Source organism: Lepus europaeus, chromosome 2, assembly GCF_033115175.1.
Source record: "Lepus europaeus isolate LE1 chromosome 2, mLepTim1.pri, whole genome shotgun sequence".
Lineage (NCBI taxonomy): Eukaryota > Metazoa > Chordata > Mammalia > Lagomorpha > Leporidae > Lepus > Lepus europaeus.
This window is the reverse complement of record NC_084828.1, coordinates 111304065-111320926: the sequence shown is the minus strand read 5'-3', so window position 1 is coordinate 111320926 and position 16862 is coordinate 111304065. Positions and strand designations below refer to the sequence as shown.

General features: G+C 39.5%; 1 protein-coding gene across 9 annotated transcripts in view; it reads right to left on the bottom strand.

Annotated features, from left to right (window-relative positions):
- Positions 1-16862, bottom strand: part of MECOM (MDS1 and EVI1 complex locus) — a 603498-nt gene that overhangs the window by 52763 nt on the left and 533873 nt on the right. For 6 of the 9 annotated variants that reach the window (XM_062212089.1, XM_062212071.1, XM_062212114.1 and 3 more), the window contains one exon: positions 10949-11083. In XM_062212089.1, the coding sequence (XP_062068073.1) occupies positions 10949-11083 (135 nt within the window). Of the gene's footprint in view, positions 1-10948; positions 11084-12305; positions 12472-13769; positions 13791-14019; positions 14594-16862 lie in introns of those variants that run through there. The other 3 variants (XM_062212105.1, XM_062212124.1, XM_062212097.1) reach the window with 3 other exon arrangements.

Below are 16862 nucleotides of genomic sequence, written 5' to 3'. Positions count from 1 at the left end.
GTGTCTGGCATCAGGGCTTTTTCATTTGTGAACCTCTGAGCATGAAAACCTTCAGCATGGCCACTTGGCATGCCATTGAACTGTTATTAGTTTTTCATTGTGTTCTAAGATTATTTATGAAACAACTATTCCATAGCCAGTTAGAGGCTTTGGAAGAGAAAATGAACGTGTAGAACTAATCCGTCAAAATTAGACAAATTACAATCCACTACAGTTTCTTTGCAAAACATGACTGGACTCTGGGGAGATCATTCCTTAGCCTTCTGTCTTCTTTCCCACATCACGGGAGTTTTTCAGCCAATCCCCTTACTAAGGATGTCCCTAACCAGAGTTTCAATCTCTGAGCCAAAAAACTCCATAGTCCAAATATCTGGGCAAGACACACAGGCACATACCACCACCACCACCACCGCAGTCAACAATGAAAAATGTGGAGAAATATCACACACCACGTTGGTACACTCTCCTTAAGGAAAGGGAAGAATATTCTAAGAAACGATAGCGCTGCTAACTATAGTTTCTTGCAGGACTACTTGATAGTTCAAACCGAGAAAAGCTGAGTAAAATAATGTCTTTTAAGATCAACTGAAATTCTCAGATTTTAATTGTGTTTACCGATCTGTTTGTCTGTTTAAAAAGTAGATATTAAACATAAGTGCGTGCCTCTTTATTCCAGTAGGTGGCTCTAAAGGCCAGTTGTTTATTTTGCTATAAAAAGAGCACAAAATTGTGCTACATTTAAAAATTAACTCAATGAGAAATGTTTTTTTTTTTTTTTCTGTTTAGTTTCTGTCCTTTCGAGATGAATTTTTTTTTTTTCATTCTATGGTAGTTCAACCACCTGAGGCTGATAGAAAATGATGCCAAACCTAGTGTTGCTATTATAACAGATCTAAGATTCTTTGTTGTATCTGTCCATAGACAGACTATTTTAGAAAAAAAAGACTTCTTCTTAGGAGCCTTTCCTGTTTTTCTTTTTTTTTTAAACAGGTAAATTTTCAGTTTGTATCTCACAAATTTTTTCACATTGTCCCTTCTTTGGGAAGACAATGAGGAAAACAGTTCTGCTTAAAAAGTTACCGGATTTAAAATAATAATAATGTATGAGTTTGCCTTTTTCCCCTGAATCTTACAGTTAAGCACGCAGGAGAGCCCCGTCTCGCTCCTGAGCTCTATTTCCCCTTAGAAAACAATGGGCTCCTCTCACAGCTTGAATCACCTCTTTTTTGGCATCCCTCACAGGTTTAACTTATTCGTTTCCTTTCCAACAACATGTTGACATTTCAATTGTGACATATTAGAACTTTTTGGTGGCTTCTCAGAAACAGTGAGGTGAAAGAGACAATACCCTGCCAGACAGTGAACCGGTGCTGTTGTCTCTGATGGGGAATGTGGCTTAGACACACAAGCCAGGTCCTTTTAAGAAAGGATTATGATCTCACCATCTCTGTGCAGTCCACTATTAATCATGTCTCTTTAAATTCCATTTTAGATTTACTCAACCCAATGTGAACAGTCCAAGAAACAAAAGAAAATGATGGATACACAGTAACTATATATTATAAAGACAATTCCCTTTGCCTGGACATAGATCACTACCGTAATTTCCCTGTAAGTGTCCAGATTGTCATGTGAAGAATATTGAGTGCATAAAAAATAAAAGACACGGAAGAGTGTTGATGTTGGCTTTATTTACTGGAGGTAAAAGGTGACATTCCAGGCCATGAAAGGCAAGGCAAAGCAGAGTGGATTTTAAACTTCAGGGTGTTCTTTTCGATTTTAAGTGAATTTTTATGGTGCTCATGAAACTGAGGTTTGAAAAGAACTGGCAAGCACTACACATAATGAGGGCAGATTCTGGGCATGCTTCCCCATATAGCAGTAAGAATGTGCCTCGAGGACCCATCCTACTGGCCTGACAATCCCAGTCTTCTCTCAAGGTGTTCCCACTGTTTGTGATCTTCATTATCTCTCACCCCTTAGGATCTTTTGAGGCACTTAAGTAAAACTATATTTTCCTCCTCTAGATACACTAGCCCAAAAGCACAATTTGAACACTTCAATACAGAGATATCTACATATAAATATAGCTTACCTTCTATCAATAAGAATAATACATGAGCAAGCATTTGAGAAGGGGAGAGGAGCAATTTAAACCAAAACAAAATGACAACCTGCTGTCTTGAAACCATTCCATGTGGAGATCATAGGATGTAATTGTGGAAGAATTAAGCCCTTCAGGAAATATCGCAGCTCTACTTCTAGGTTATAAAATAGATATTTCAGGAAATAAAAATAAAGCAAAGAACAACAGTGATTTATGTAGATTTTCTCACAGATTTGTATGGTAAGTGTGTTTGACCATACTTATAAAAACACAGTCAGAACATCTTTAAAATCAGTATGATCTCAAACTCTCAGCTCTACTGCCGTCCTATGAATTATATGTCATCTGAGCTGTGAACCAGAAGCAGAAACACTACTAATATAATCTCTCTGGTTTTTGTGTCGGAGAAGAAATGGAAGGCAGTCAATCACTCTGTTAAATTTACAAAAGAGTTAACAGGTCTTCTCTCCCATCAGGGAGTTTTATGGGGAAAAAAAAAAATCTGGATCCAAAATAAAAGTATCCTGGATCTGAAATGCTGGGATGAATCCATCAAGTGTATAAAGAGAGCCTCCAAAGTCTCACACACTTGAAAGAAAGTTTGAATTGAAACAAAATGGTTGTGCATTTATGATGTTGCTGACTCTCTCTCTCTCAGAATGCTCTATTTGAAGGAAAAAAGTCCTTTCCGGGATAAGGTAAAAGAGAACAGGAATGGGGCCATACAGAGTACTTAAGAAAACATATGTGGAAATCCTATTTTGATGAAAAAGTTATGATAAATATTTTAAGCCCGTGTTAACTCCTCCAGCATTTTCTATCTGGTAGCTAGTACCAAAATCCAGAAATAAAACAAGATATGAACATGATCTAGCTCTCATACACTTGAAACTTTTGAAAATTGCGATATTCTTTTCATTTTATCACATAAAAAATGTAATTTTCCCAGTATCTTGCTGGGATCTTTTACTTTTTCTAGAAAGCTATATTTCTGTCTTTGCAGATATGCATATCACCTTTGGATCTCCAGAAACCTCAGTGTAGAAGGATAAGTGTTTTAATAACAGATCTCTTTGTATTTTTTTGAAGTTGTTAAAATAGCACACTAGTGAAATTTCTGAATTTCTAAAAAACTTTGAATCATTCAAGCAGCTGAAAATAAAATTAGAAGACCTCAAATTGTTTACTTTTACTATTTTTTAAATTCATAAAGTATAAATATAATAATATACATGCATATAGCAATTCAATATTCTTAGCATAATTATTATAGTAACCCATTTTCATTAAATCCTGAAGCCAGTTCCAAATACAAGGAGAGAATCCATGCACTTAACGCCCACAAGGCTAATATAGAGAAAATGGGTGGCAGTGATGTGAATTTCACTTAGCCAATTTTAGACTTCAAAAAGTACATTTTTTGTATGATGTTTTATGTAAATATATATGTGGTTGGATACATTATATATTTTACATATGACATACAAACTTGGCAAAGCATTTGTTTTGGAAAATTTTTAAAAATTGCAGAAGACACCAGCAATCTCACATTTTAACTTAATGGCACAGATTAATTTTAATTGTATGTCATAAGTTACATTTAATTATATATTGTTATGTGAATTTTATTCTAATAGAGATGAATTTGAAATTAATAGGAATTAATCACATGTAATTAAATATTCGATTTCTTTGTTTTTTTTTAAGTCCAAAAGGATAACACTGAAGATAGTATTGGCACTCACAAACATTGTGTGTGAGAAAATGAGTAAGCCATAAAAAAACGTGCAGGCTAATTCTGTTTTATTCTGTCAAGAACTGTGTTCAGCCAAACCCTCCATTATATTAATGATGTTACCATTTGTATTTATAAATGGTAATAATGTGGCCCTTGCCTTTTATCCTAGAAAACAAGAAAACCCAGAATCTGTCAGCCCAGCCTTCCTATGCTTCCATCTAGTTAAAGTATTCTGCTTATGCTTGTGAGATGGAAGAAAAATTCTGTGCACAAGGGAGAAAAGAAGAAAGCAAGCAAGCACATCATTTACTTTTTAAAAGATGAACAAGGCCTCATTGTTATAAACTCCCATTTACTTTTCCTGGTAAAGCACTGGAAATTTTATTTATGCTTATTAGTCTGCGTTTGGCATGTCTAAAAATGACAGAAGTGTGAATTATGAATGACCTTCAACCTATTCAGGAAGTTGTAATAATTGAAATAATACAGAAATGAACTCCCTGAAAAATCTGTACTTAGAAACAACTTTTTCAGACTACTGCTGTCTTTTGTCTTTGAAGTTAACAGTTGATTTCTTCCTCTTGCAGCTCTCAACATTTGGCCCGAACGCTTTATTTTGTAGTTTCATTCAATGCACCATTCAGAAAGCTAGGAAAAGCTGAAGAGATTCAGTGTTTGGAAGATGGGGTGGCGGGACATAGGTGACAGTTTACATAAGTCAACAAAGTCAACATGTGATATGAACACACATCTGTCAGTCTTGGTGCCACAGAGAGGTAGCGTCATGTCCTCAAATACACTTGGTGTGGATGTGGTGGCTTCAGGGACCGTGGTCTGCACCCCTGATCTATCCTAGCAATGCAGGAAACCCCAACTCAGGAGCTTCTGGAGGAACAATCCTATTGGACTTTGTGAGTCTGATTAGCAAGAGATGAATAAAGGGTCTTAGCAGACATAGACTGATGACAAAACAGAAAGCTGTCCAACAGATTGGAAGTTTTATCATGCTAAGCTTTGCCAAAGACCATGCTTAAGTCCTTCCAAAATGAATAATGCTGTATTTGTCTTTACAGTTACAATCAAAAGACAGAAAAAATTAAAACTGACAAAGATCAAGTACTGTCTTGCCATATCTCCACTCCCAAAATGGAAAAAAAAAAAAAAAAGGTATTCCTTGAATCAAGATAATTTTGGCAGACAAGCTTTCTCTTCACTTCTCTATCTCTTTGTTAACAGCATGAAGAGAAAACCAAATTTAATTTACCGAATGTAACAAAACACAGATAATTGATTGTTGATTCTAGGTTGGAAAGATAGGAGGACAAGTACCAATGAGACATTGAGCATATCTGGAGCCTACACTGTACCAATCCTGGAAATCTCTCAAGTGGTCTCTTCAACCTCTATACACCTCTACCGAGCCTACAAGAAACATCCATCAGGCACCTGTCTTTGATGGGGCTACACTGTCTGATTCTCAGAAAATGCTCTGAAGATCATTAAGAATGGCTTCTGGACATTGGGAAAAGCTCCATCATTATACCATAAGGAAGCGAAATATCATCTTTGGGGTTTTTATAGGCTGGAGGCTTTCGTTGCGTCCTTGACCAACACATTCTCTTCCTGGATGGCTTGTAAAGCATTCTGATAACCATGTTTCTGGAGCCATCCCAAAAACAGCTGGAGTCTACTGTGGGTGTGATGCTTAGAGACCTTCCTGAATAAAAGGTGATGTAAATGCGCAAATGCCAAGTCACCAACTTTTTTCACTTTTATGGCCTGTGAACCTCAACAGAACTCCTGGTTTGTGTTAACGTCAAGGTTACACCCTGGGCATCACTCTATGAGGGTTACTTTGGTGGTGTCGGGCAAAGAGCACAGTGCTGTTTGTCTTACTCCGTGAATACCAAATGGCCAATGATGTCTGAGACAATTTCATCATTGAGTGAAGGAAGTGCCTTATCAGCCAGACAACATACCCCCAAAGTCAGCTTAGGCGCTGTTACAAAGCCAGGCTCCCTGGGCAATGCCAGCTGGCGTTCATCTTAAAACAGCAGAGCATAACTTTGGTATAAAAGTGGAACTTGACTTAAAAGCAAAGCAAAGAAAATGCCCAAAGCCAATAATAATTTTAACATCAAAAGCAGTCACACAAAATGTGGACAAAAATTCTTGTAAAGGAAGAGCAAATTAACAAATTACCTGACAGTGGACACAAACATTCTTAAAGTAGAAAGAGCCTAACAAATTACACTTCTGCTTTATACATAGCTGATTTACCCTTTTTTTTTTTTTGCACCAATTGTATTAATTGAATGACACAGGAAAGTGGATTTTTTTTTTTATGAAAAAGCCCAATAATAATAATTTAATAATAAGCCCCTACTAAGCTCAAAGTGATAGAGAGTCCTGGTGTCACAGCAGTCTGATAGAATCATTCATGTGGCCCTGAGGAGAGTGAAAGCGGGTGTGTCAAATCAGCCATGATGGGCCCTGGAAGCAGTTAAAACTTTATAAGGGAAAGCACACACAAGAACAATGCCTGTTCCAGCTAAAAACGCTGTAGAGTCTTGCTGCTGTTCATTAACCATGAGAGAGCTGGCAGAATCCCCTGAGCGAATTCTGACTTGGAATACTCTAGGGAGCACTCATTCTTCTACATCTCATGACTTCAGAATAACTTCAGAATATATAGCTGGCATTAGATAATCTCTTATTGACACATTTCTTTTCATTCGGAGCGGACAGCAGACTTCTCTTATTCTACTTGCTAAATACCAGCTGTCAAGGGCCTGTTTAAAAATGAAAGGACTTATCACCTTGTGTAAATGACAAGATTAATAATGTCTTGGGTTTCTGAGAACTTTATTCCACTTGAAGACCATGTTAGGCCAGGCCAGGAGTTTGAAGGAAATTGTGTGCCCTCCTAAATATGTCTGATTAGAACACATACATGTATCAAATGTTACCCCAAAGCACACACCCAGATCATTCCAATTACCAGGAGTGGAAAGAGAGGTCTAGTTTAAATCTTTAAAGTCAACTTATGTGAATTGCACCTCTCTGATAATAACCAATATGGTTCCATCCTGAAGAAGCAGTAGAGAAAAACTGCTGAATGTGTTCAAAGATGAGAACAGGTATTGTTTGAGGTGGGTATGGGAACTATGGGTAGCCTTGCCTGGATGAAGGGTTAAGTAATATGGAGCTTGATAGGGAACTTCTCAAAGCATGGAAGAAGTAAGAACAGAGTGTATGTGCTAAACATCCACCAATCAAAATGGTTTGTAAACATAAGGTATCTACAAGACTTCAAAGGAAAGGATAGGGATATATCCAGATGTTTGGCCTACTTGACAGTACACAAACGGGCGCTTCTTGATGTAAATGAAACCTGTGCATAATGGATAAGCTATTTGCATGCATTCCCTGCCTATGTGGTGCTCCCAAGGACCTAGTCTGAAAGAGCTGTCCTCACCCAGCTCTCTGCGTTTGGTCCTGCACTGCTCTACCTTTCAGTGCCAGCTCTTCCCCCTGAAAGCAACCAAGGACATCTTCAGATTGCTAAAATGTAAAAATAGTCAAGCATCGTCTGTCTCAGTAAAAATGTCCAGCTAGCTGCTGTACCCCAGCAGTGGAGCTATGTAGCATTGTACAGAAACTTTAACGAATAAGGGGAAAATAACTAGGATGTCAGGGATAAAGAGCCTTGGGTGTTTTTAACGGATCTACTATTTTATGATTTGACTGAGATTGTGGTCTGAATTTACTATTACCTTTTGTGTGGCCCTCATTTATAAAGACAAATCACTGTAGTTAATGCAGAACTTTCAGGGGTAAACAGAGATACCAGCCAGAAACTGAGGCTACTTAAAAAGGATGGTATAGCAAGGATGTAAGTGCTTTCAGAATTTCTGTCTCTGAAAACATCCATGCAGTCAACTTTGAAAACATGAAATCACATAGACATCTGAAAATCACAAAACGCCAATCTTTCTAGGCAGCAATTTACAGAAAGCAAGCACCACAAAGCTCACTTTGGTCTGAAGACAAAATATCTGAAATAACATAAGTCACAGAAATCTATTGGGAAATTTAAATTCAGGAAAATCCCCTCAGATAAAATGCTTATAGAAAGGTACTGGGAAAATGTTAATTAAACGACCTTTGTGTTTATTTTTACGATACAAGACAGATTACATCCTTTATTAACTTTACTTAAAAACCCAAATCGATGCTGTTTCTAAGAACTTCTTCATCTCTAAACAAATGAAACATGGGTTTTACCCATCAAGCATCTTTGGGCAGTCCTACTACTATCAAATTCTTTTATCATCTTAGCAAGCACATTATTTTCATTTACAGAGTTCCTTCATATCCTCCATATCATTATAAAACTGACTCTAATTGATTAAACATGACCCTTAACACTGGATTTTTTAAAAAATATATGTATACGCCTTTGCAAAAGGGAACTATAATTCATACATTCTTGGCTTGTTCTGGGTAATCTCTTTTCTTCTTTGTTAAGTGACCTAATTATTGCCATGACTAGATTGCAGCTCAAAGACTCACCTGAAATTCTTTTCTAGGGACCGGGACTTATACCTGTCCTTTTATTAAAATTCGTTTTACAAACTCAAGAAAGAGCAATCAGAGCAAGGAGAAACACTTTCAGCAGTTCCTCACAAAGTGCTGCATTTGTTTGTTGTACAGGTGAGTTGGTGCTGTTAATTTTAATAATTACTGCTGATCTAGGATCTGCCTCTGTGTCTGGATACTGAATAAGATCTCACACAATGGGAGTGTTCATTATGTGATGAGTTGTGATTATTCACCATTTGGCAACTCCTATGCCTCGTGGAAAAGAAAGTGAAAAAACAGACCTGGAGAATCTCTTTAGTCAGCTTTTTTATCACTGTACCTAGTCCAACATTCACATTTCAAAGCTGTCTAGAATTCTGAGTTTTAATTGGCTTTTAGAAATATGCTTATGAGTTTATAAATGAAGACGCTTATCATAAATGCCTACACAATTTGAGTGTATGTCCTCTATTTTCTTGTCAACTGTGCTAAGTATAATTGTACACATATAAAACTATCACATAAATCTGACTTTTCCCTGACTTTCCTTTCTTGTTGTTTATGAGTGAACTTACTTGACTATGTACTATCAATTTCACAATTATGTTATTTGATATGCACCCTATTACCATCTTAGATTTCTGTTATCATAATATAGAACTTTAAAATGAGTACTTAAAGAAATAAGTATGTGTCTAATATTGGCTTTATATGTCTTTCCTGATTAACTATGTTCCCTGGTTCTGCAGTTAAAATAAGTAAACATGATATTCATTGAAGTATGAAGCCAGCATGTTTTCATTTGAAAACATGCATTATATAATGTGTACTTTAAAAGTAACCATGACAAAAGTATAAATACCTACTCTATTGAACATCCTAAGTCATAGCTAGAAGGAGCAAAAACTGTTTGCCTTTTTAATGCAATCAAGATTTCCAATCACAATAGTATATTTATTATAAAACATTAGACCCATAAATATTAAATGAATAAAATGACGATAAGTCAACTTGTATCGGCTACAAGTCCCATTCTTAAATTATCTTAGCACTGATTCTACAAAAGTTTTATCTAAGGAAATAGCTCCCCTTGTAAGTAACTATAGATAGCAAATTAGTTTTACATAATTGCACTATTTCATCTTAAATTCATCTCTTGAGCTCCTCTTGTTCCTTTTTTTTAAGAAACGTAACATGGACAATTCACTTACAACACCTACGTATGTCCCACATGTACAAATAGTGGGTGCTCAAAAAAATGTTTGTTGTTGAGTGTGACAGTAACTCATAGGATTGAGCTGGGATATTTTCTGCCCACAATCAATAGCTAATTTAATAATGTTTTCCTTTGTCAATAATGCCTCTCATTTTCTTATGGCAAAGGGAAAAAAAAACAATTGATAGGTTTATTGTTTTTGATATATGTTGAAGATTTAAAAATGATTCCCATTTAAACCTAATTTTACAATTGACTACCTCTTATATACGTTAGCCAGTAAAAATTATCTGGTAGCTGGTAAAATGCCAAATAATAATCTCATAACGATGATTGAAAGAGAGTCTCAGACCACATGACGCTAGCTTTATTTAACAGCTTTCAATTGGAAACATCTAATTTAAACTTTTCTTTTTCTTGGTGGTGATTTCATAGTAGATTTGCCAAGCAACCATTTCAATATGGTCTTGGAAACATATGTGATTTAGGTAACCATTGGGTTAAAAGAAATAAATGATTATAAAATGACTAAAGTCTTAACCAATGATGTTTATAAAACAAAAATTAACATGCTGAACCTCTTGTTATTTTAGGTATTGTCATACTAAGTTACAAGATTCGTAATCTAATTTTATTAAGTGCAAAATATGATTCATGATATTTTCATATCTTTATTTCATAGTTATTGTTATTAAAGTCAACCTCACTGCAGTTCTCAATAATGTCACAAAGCAATTTCCAGCAGTGATGTTTTTAAACTTTTTCACATATACCAAAAGGTATAAAAGAATATTTTGATTAATTTAAAAGCAAAAGTTCTCACTTATAATTAGACAATCAATACAAAATGCATAATCATATAAATTCACACCGATATCATAAAAATACTTATATCCACTCGCTATTTTGAATAAAACCTTCCAACCTATCACTTCCAACTTCTGCATGAGTTAGCTGTTCTTGATTCACTCAGTACAATCTATGAATAGATCTACTGTGATGGTAAAGAAAAATGTAACAACTAGTAAACAATAAAGAAATAGTTGATTTTCAAATCATTCAACCATAGTAAGAAAACTGGAACATTTATGAAGGATCCCAGTACAAAGTGAATAAACTACCCAAAGAAGGTAGTCCTGAAAATGACTTTGTTCTGCACCTTACATATCTATGTGCAGTACCTTTCACCATATCAACAAACAGGCCACAAGGGTCTAGTGCAGCTCAGTGTGATTTTTATTCTTCAGGCTTCACTGATACTTTAGTGCTCTCAAAGAAAGACAAGAAAACCTTTGCAACATACCTGATCATTTATCTGGCATGCAACGAGGTTGTGCTGATCATAACAGCCAGCGAACCTGATGTACTTGAGCCAGCTTCCTACATCTGGTTGACTGGCATCTATGCAGTACTTCACATTGCAAAACTCATCTAAGATCTGGAAGGAAGAAGATGAGAACAATCAATTGCCATACCGGTCCACTCATTAACATGCTGTGCTTAGTTACTCGAAAATGTCTCATGGAAATATATACTCCTCCTTTGAATCCTTGGAAAAAGAAAAGTTAAACAGCATGCACACTAACATTGGAGGAGTAACAATAAGTTATCCTGGAAATGAAAATATATTGCTTTCTTTAAAAAAAGGAATAAAGCAATTGTAACTTATAAAAACTGATTAATTGGCTTTAAAACATGCTTGTTTCCTTATTATGCCTGTGCTATTGACTTAATATTATCCAATGTGATTTTTATAAAAAATAATATGGAACAGTATATATTAACATAATATTTCTAAACTAAACAGTCAATATTTAGGTCTAGATCACAGAACAGTCCATTTTTTAGATTTAGACAGTCTCCTCATTTAAGTGTACGTTTTCACAATTTGGCACTTTAATTCAATTTGAAAACTTTAAGCAAAATATTACCAAAATCTCTTCCCTAGTTTGCATCTCATCACCTTAAAACAAATCACATGCTTAATTGAAGGAGAGAATAAGATTTTTCTCACAGAGGCCTCTGAACAAAATAAGAAAAACAAATGAAAATAATTGACAGGTAAACATTCATGCAAAGTATGACACCCTAAGGCTTTAGATAAACATGCCAATGCATGTTAAAATATTATATCTAGAAAGCAAAATAATAAAATTGGCTTGTGAACAGGTAAAAATACATAAGACTATTTTAATACACTGCCAATATCATATATAGTTTTGTTATTTTTCATGAGATTTCACATTTGACCTGTCTGAAATATTGATCATTATTGAGCACACCTACTAAACAAAAACTGAAATGGGCAAGTTCCAGTTTTAAGGTTTTGCGTACATAATCCAAGACATCCCAATTCACTAAGAGCAACAATGTCTTCAACATCAACAGTAAAAGGTGAAGAGTTGTTGGCCTGATGGTGACTAACTACAAAGGCTGGCAATGTTATGTCAATCAGTTAATTCAAAGTTAAGGAAGTTCCTATCAAAGACTAAACAACATAGTGTAGAACAAAAATTAATGAATTAAATAACCCTTACAGAACTCTGCCGGATGTATACCTACACAAAAGTTTAAACTATGCTCTTGGGTATTATGACCAAAAGCAATTTTGCGTTGAATTCAGGTTATCACCCAATTGCAGATTCAAGTCATTAACTCACCATAAACTTCAAGAAGAACCCAGTGCTCTGAGGGTTCTAGTCAACAGGCTCCAGGTATAAGCCCTTGGCCATGGAGCAACTGAAAGGCAACGAGTAGTCCCAGGATTTAAGAAAGAAAAATTGAGACAGAAGGTAAAGATAGTGATTGCTACACACACAGGCGCGCACAAACACAGACACAGGAATCCAAGTCTTCTTTTTCCAGAGCACTCCTACACGTTAACAACCCCAACAGAAGTCCGCACATACATACCTTCTCTAGTGAGGACAAGTTTTAACAATTTGTGTTTTATAAAATTACAAACTTTAACATGTTTCTTCAACTCCCAATGCTGAAAAACTCAAAGGGCAACTTGAGACTCACTGCCCTTCCCAGATGTTGAAAAGGCACATAAATAACAATAGCAAGGAACATTTTTAAATAGTCAAAATTGAGTTGTGTGTTGATCTGTTTGGTTTCTGGTTGATCTTTTGTTTGTTTGTTTTCTTGACTAGGAGGAAGAGAGAGAGAGAGAGAGAGAGAGAGAGGCAGTTCTACTGACACACCAGAGAAATATTTAATAAAGGAAATAGGGTGAAGTCAGTGAAATGCAACACCAGTTCCATTTCATATTTGCAGAAAAGAGGTGGAAAACTTGTTAATTTCAAAGTCAAGAAGCATCTATCCCCTTAGCTCGCAAGCCTTCTCTTTCGCCGCGGCAGGGAATTAAGGATTACATATAGTGCACATAAAAATTCTAGGTGTAATTTTATTCCGTGTTAACATCATTGCCATTGCCACTGTCAACAGCAAAGTTAATTTTTAAAAAGGTTCATTTCCAAAGAATGTCTTTTTACATAATCTGGAACATGATTATTCAAAGATTTCACCAACATATTAACTTTCCTACTCCCAATATTCCTGCCCCAAGACAAAAGCTGCACTTTCTCCTGAAACGTCCCCCACCCCCCAAGGGTGAACTATCCGCTTTTGATTTGCTAGCACAACTGCATTTGTCTCCCAAATGTCTTAATCGTCTCGGAAATCTCGAATAAAATACAGTAACACACATCTTCCATCATTTCATCTAACACACTCCAGTGTTTTTAAAAGCTGTCAAGCTCCAAAGATAGGTTTAAAAAAAAAAAATACTTTAGGTGGACTTTAGAGAAAGGCCCTTTCAAAAAACCCAACAGCAAAAGGAAAGGGGGAAGAAAAAAAAAAAAAAAAAACTACTCCCCACAATCTAGCCAAAGGGTCCGAATGTGACTTTCTCGCGAAGCAGCGCACGGTGTTGGACAGCAAAGCTGCTACTTGGCACGGGGGAGCTCGGCCGAAAGCCGCTCCAAAGTGGCGTGGCCAGTGCCAGGAATTCAGATGTTGGCAACCCCACCTTCTGCGGCCCCGATACCGCCGGACAGACCCGCGGAGGGAGGGCGAGGAGGAGAAGAGCGCGCGGGAAAGAGGCCGACAGAGAGACCCACCGAAGGCCGGACGACCCGCCCCGAGACGCGTCCAGACCGCACCGTTCCGCAGGAGGAACCAGGAAATCGCCGGGCTCAGCGACGCAGATAAGCGGCGGGGCTCGGCGAGCGCGCGGCGCGGCCGGGAGGAAGGGGTGGCCGGGCGCGGGGGGCGCCGCGGAGCACCGTGCCCGGCAGGAAACTGTCCCGAGTGACAAACTGTGCGCATCGCCAAGACTTTTTTTTTTTTTTTTAAAGTGAGTTCTCTTACCTTAAGATTTCTATGGCCTCAACTCAGCGATAAAAGGCAATCACAGAAGAATTAAAATAAACAAAATAAAATAAGCAGCAGCCCCCAGCTCTCCTGCACGAAAATCCTTTCAAACGATCCCCAGCAACAACATTTCGAGATGTTTAAAAAAAAAAAAAAAAAAAAGCCTCGCGTCTCGGTTTCCAAATGGGTCTCTGATAACTTTGTCCGTCTCTAGGATCTGCTCGCCCGGACCACGCGTTTCAGATTTATTGTCCGCCAACAGTGTGATTTTAGGACCAGAAATGCAGTCTTCTCGCGGCTGGGTGACCCGGGTCTGGTGTGTTTTGGCTTTTTTGCCCCTTCCTAAATGAGCTCGGAGCTATTCCTCCCGGGCCACATCACCTCCCTCTTTTCTCACTTTCTCTCGCTCTTATCAGCCCGATGTGTAATGAAAGTTATCTGAAACCCACTAAAACTTCTTCCAGGTCTCTCTCCCCGTTGCAGGGGTGGGGGAAGCGGCAGGAGGAGGAGAGCAGGAAGGAGAAGGTGGGGGGCCCGCGGAGGCGAGGGGCGCCCAGCCCCGCTCCGCTCCGCCGCCGCGCCGGCCCGGGTCCCGGACCCTCACGGGGTCCTCCCCGCTCGCCACGCCGCGCCCGGCCGCCGGGTTTCTATTTCATGAACTGTCTCTTTAAAGAGGATCTGCTCGGCCATCCAGAAAGAACCCGGGGCGAGGGAGAAAGGGAGCTATCTCCCGCCGCCCAGCCCGGAGTGATCGGAAGCCAGACGGTAAATTTTTAAAGTGACAGCAGCCTCCTCTGGCGGGAGAGGTCACAAAAAGGTCGCCAAGACCCAACTCCTATAGGGACAGGCTGATTACGGATGCACCATCCCCCTTAAACATGGAGATTTGTCCGCGTAAACAACCAATGGGGAGATCTCGCCGGGCAGGATTTCTTTCCCGAGGGAAATATCCTCTGGATGTCCTGAAAGCACAAGTGTGTGTGTGTGTGTGTGTGTGTGTGTGAGAGAGAGAGAGAGAGAGAGAGAGAGAGAGAGAGAGGGAGGGCGGGAGGGCGGGCGAGCGCTCTGGGGGATGGGGTGCAGAGGTGGAGAGGTGCTCGCAGGGGGGGCAAGGGTGTGTGCTCAGAGGCCCGCGGCGGGCAGCGTGGGGGGCGCTAGCGGGGGCGAGGATGGGGCTGGGGTAAGGCGACGTTGGCTGGCGCTAAAGGCAAGTAGTTCTGAAGTCTCAGAAAACAGCAGCCTCAGAGTGAAAAGTTGACCCACGCATCTCGTTTGCAGTGCTGGGCTCTCTCTCTCTCTCTCTCTCTCTCTCTCTCTCTCTCTCTCTCTCTCTCTCTCTCTCTCCCTCCCTCCCTCCCTCCCCATATATATATATGTGTGTGTATATATATATATATTTAATTTTCACTAACACGTGTGCTCTCATGTACCCCCTCCGTTCTTACACTTAGCAGAAGGGCGTGCTGACTTCGAATCCTGCGTTCCCTAGAAGAAATGTTAGAACCTGCCACACGATTTGCATAGAACCCCTGTGCAGCAGCCTGGTAGGGGCTCCAGGAATGGGACGGGGGTCTCCGGAGTTCTGAGTCACTCAGGCACCAGGAACACGCCCACAGTAGACAGAAGCAATGTGACAACTCAGATCATTTTTAAGCGCTGCATCCAGTGATCAGCACTGTCCCAGGTTTCCTGACCCTCTGAGATACCGGTGTACTGGGTCGGTTTGTACCCACGCATGGCAGAACGACCCTGGGAAAGAGAGAGGGCGAGTGCATGGCACAAAGTTTGCGGGTTTACTTGTAGCCAACCTGTTAGCTTGTAGCCAATTCAGTGAAACCTACAGGTTACATGGAAATAAATGCTCTTTACCAAAAAAAAAAAAAAATTCATAAAAGCAAATGGACAAAATCCAGCCGCTTCCCAGCTCAACAATGGGAAGTGGAGCCCCGCACGGGAGTCTGGAGGGGTGTGCGGGGCAGAGGCGGAGCGAGGGGCTGCGGCGCGCCTCTGCCCAGCCGCAGCCGAAGTCCGAGGACCGCGCGAGTGCCACCCACTCCGCTCTCTGCACGTGCAAGCGAACGTGTGAATCCAGCAGAACTCTATTTCCCCCACACGCAGCAGCAGTAACAAAGGGGAGAGAAAATGACAAGAGGCGGTGACTAATTCGTTTCGGTGGCCTGTTATCTGTGACATTGAACTGTTATTTCAGATAATGGCCATTGTTTGAGGGAGAAATCACACAGCCGTGGTAGGTAGGACAGGAAAAATCCTTTGTAAATAACCCCAAACCCCGCCAGATATTCCCATCGAGTTCGGCGCTTGAGAAGCTTCGAGGGCCCCGGCTTTGCAGCCATTGATTTCCTGCCCCTTCCTCAACTTGCCCATTGTCGGGTATTTTTTTTTTTCTTTCTTTTTCTTTTCTTCTTCTTCTTTTTTTTTTTTTCTTTTTTTTAATTTAGCCATAAATTGGACCGGCTCGAGCTATGAGCTGTTCTATTTTCTTCCTGTCAGGATGAGGGATTTGTTTTATGATGCATTGTGTATTAAATACAAGTAATCTGGGGAACCGATTGCTTCAGACAGTGCGGCCTGATCAGGGGGTCTGAGAGCTCAGCTTCCCACCCCACCTCCCCAGCCCTGCAGCCCCCACCCCCTTGCCCTTTACAAAGCTGCTGTGAAAAGGAGGAAACGTCGGTGCAGAGACAAAAGGTCGTGTGGAATCGGTAGCAGGTCCCAGCTAAATTAAGGTTTCGTGAAGGGCCTCCGAGTTTTTTCCCTTATATCGGGTTGGTGTGGGGGAGGCGGGGCGACTCGCCTGCTCCGGATACCTGCAGGTACGG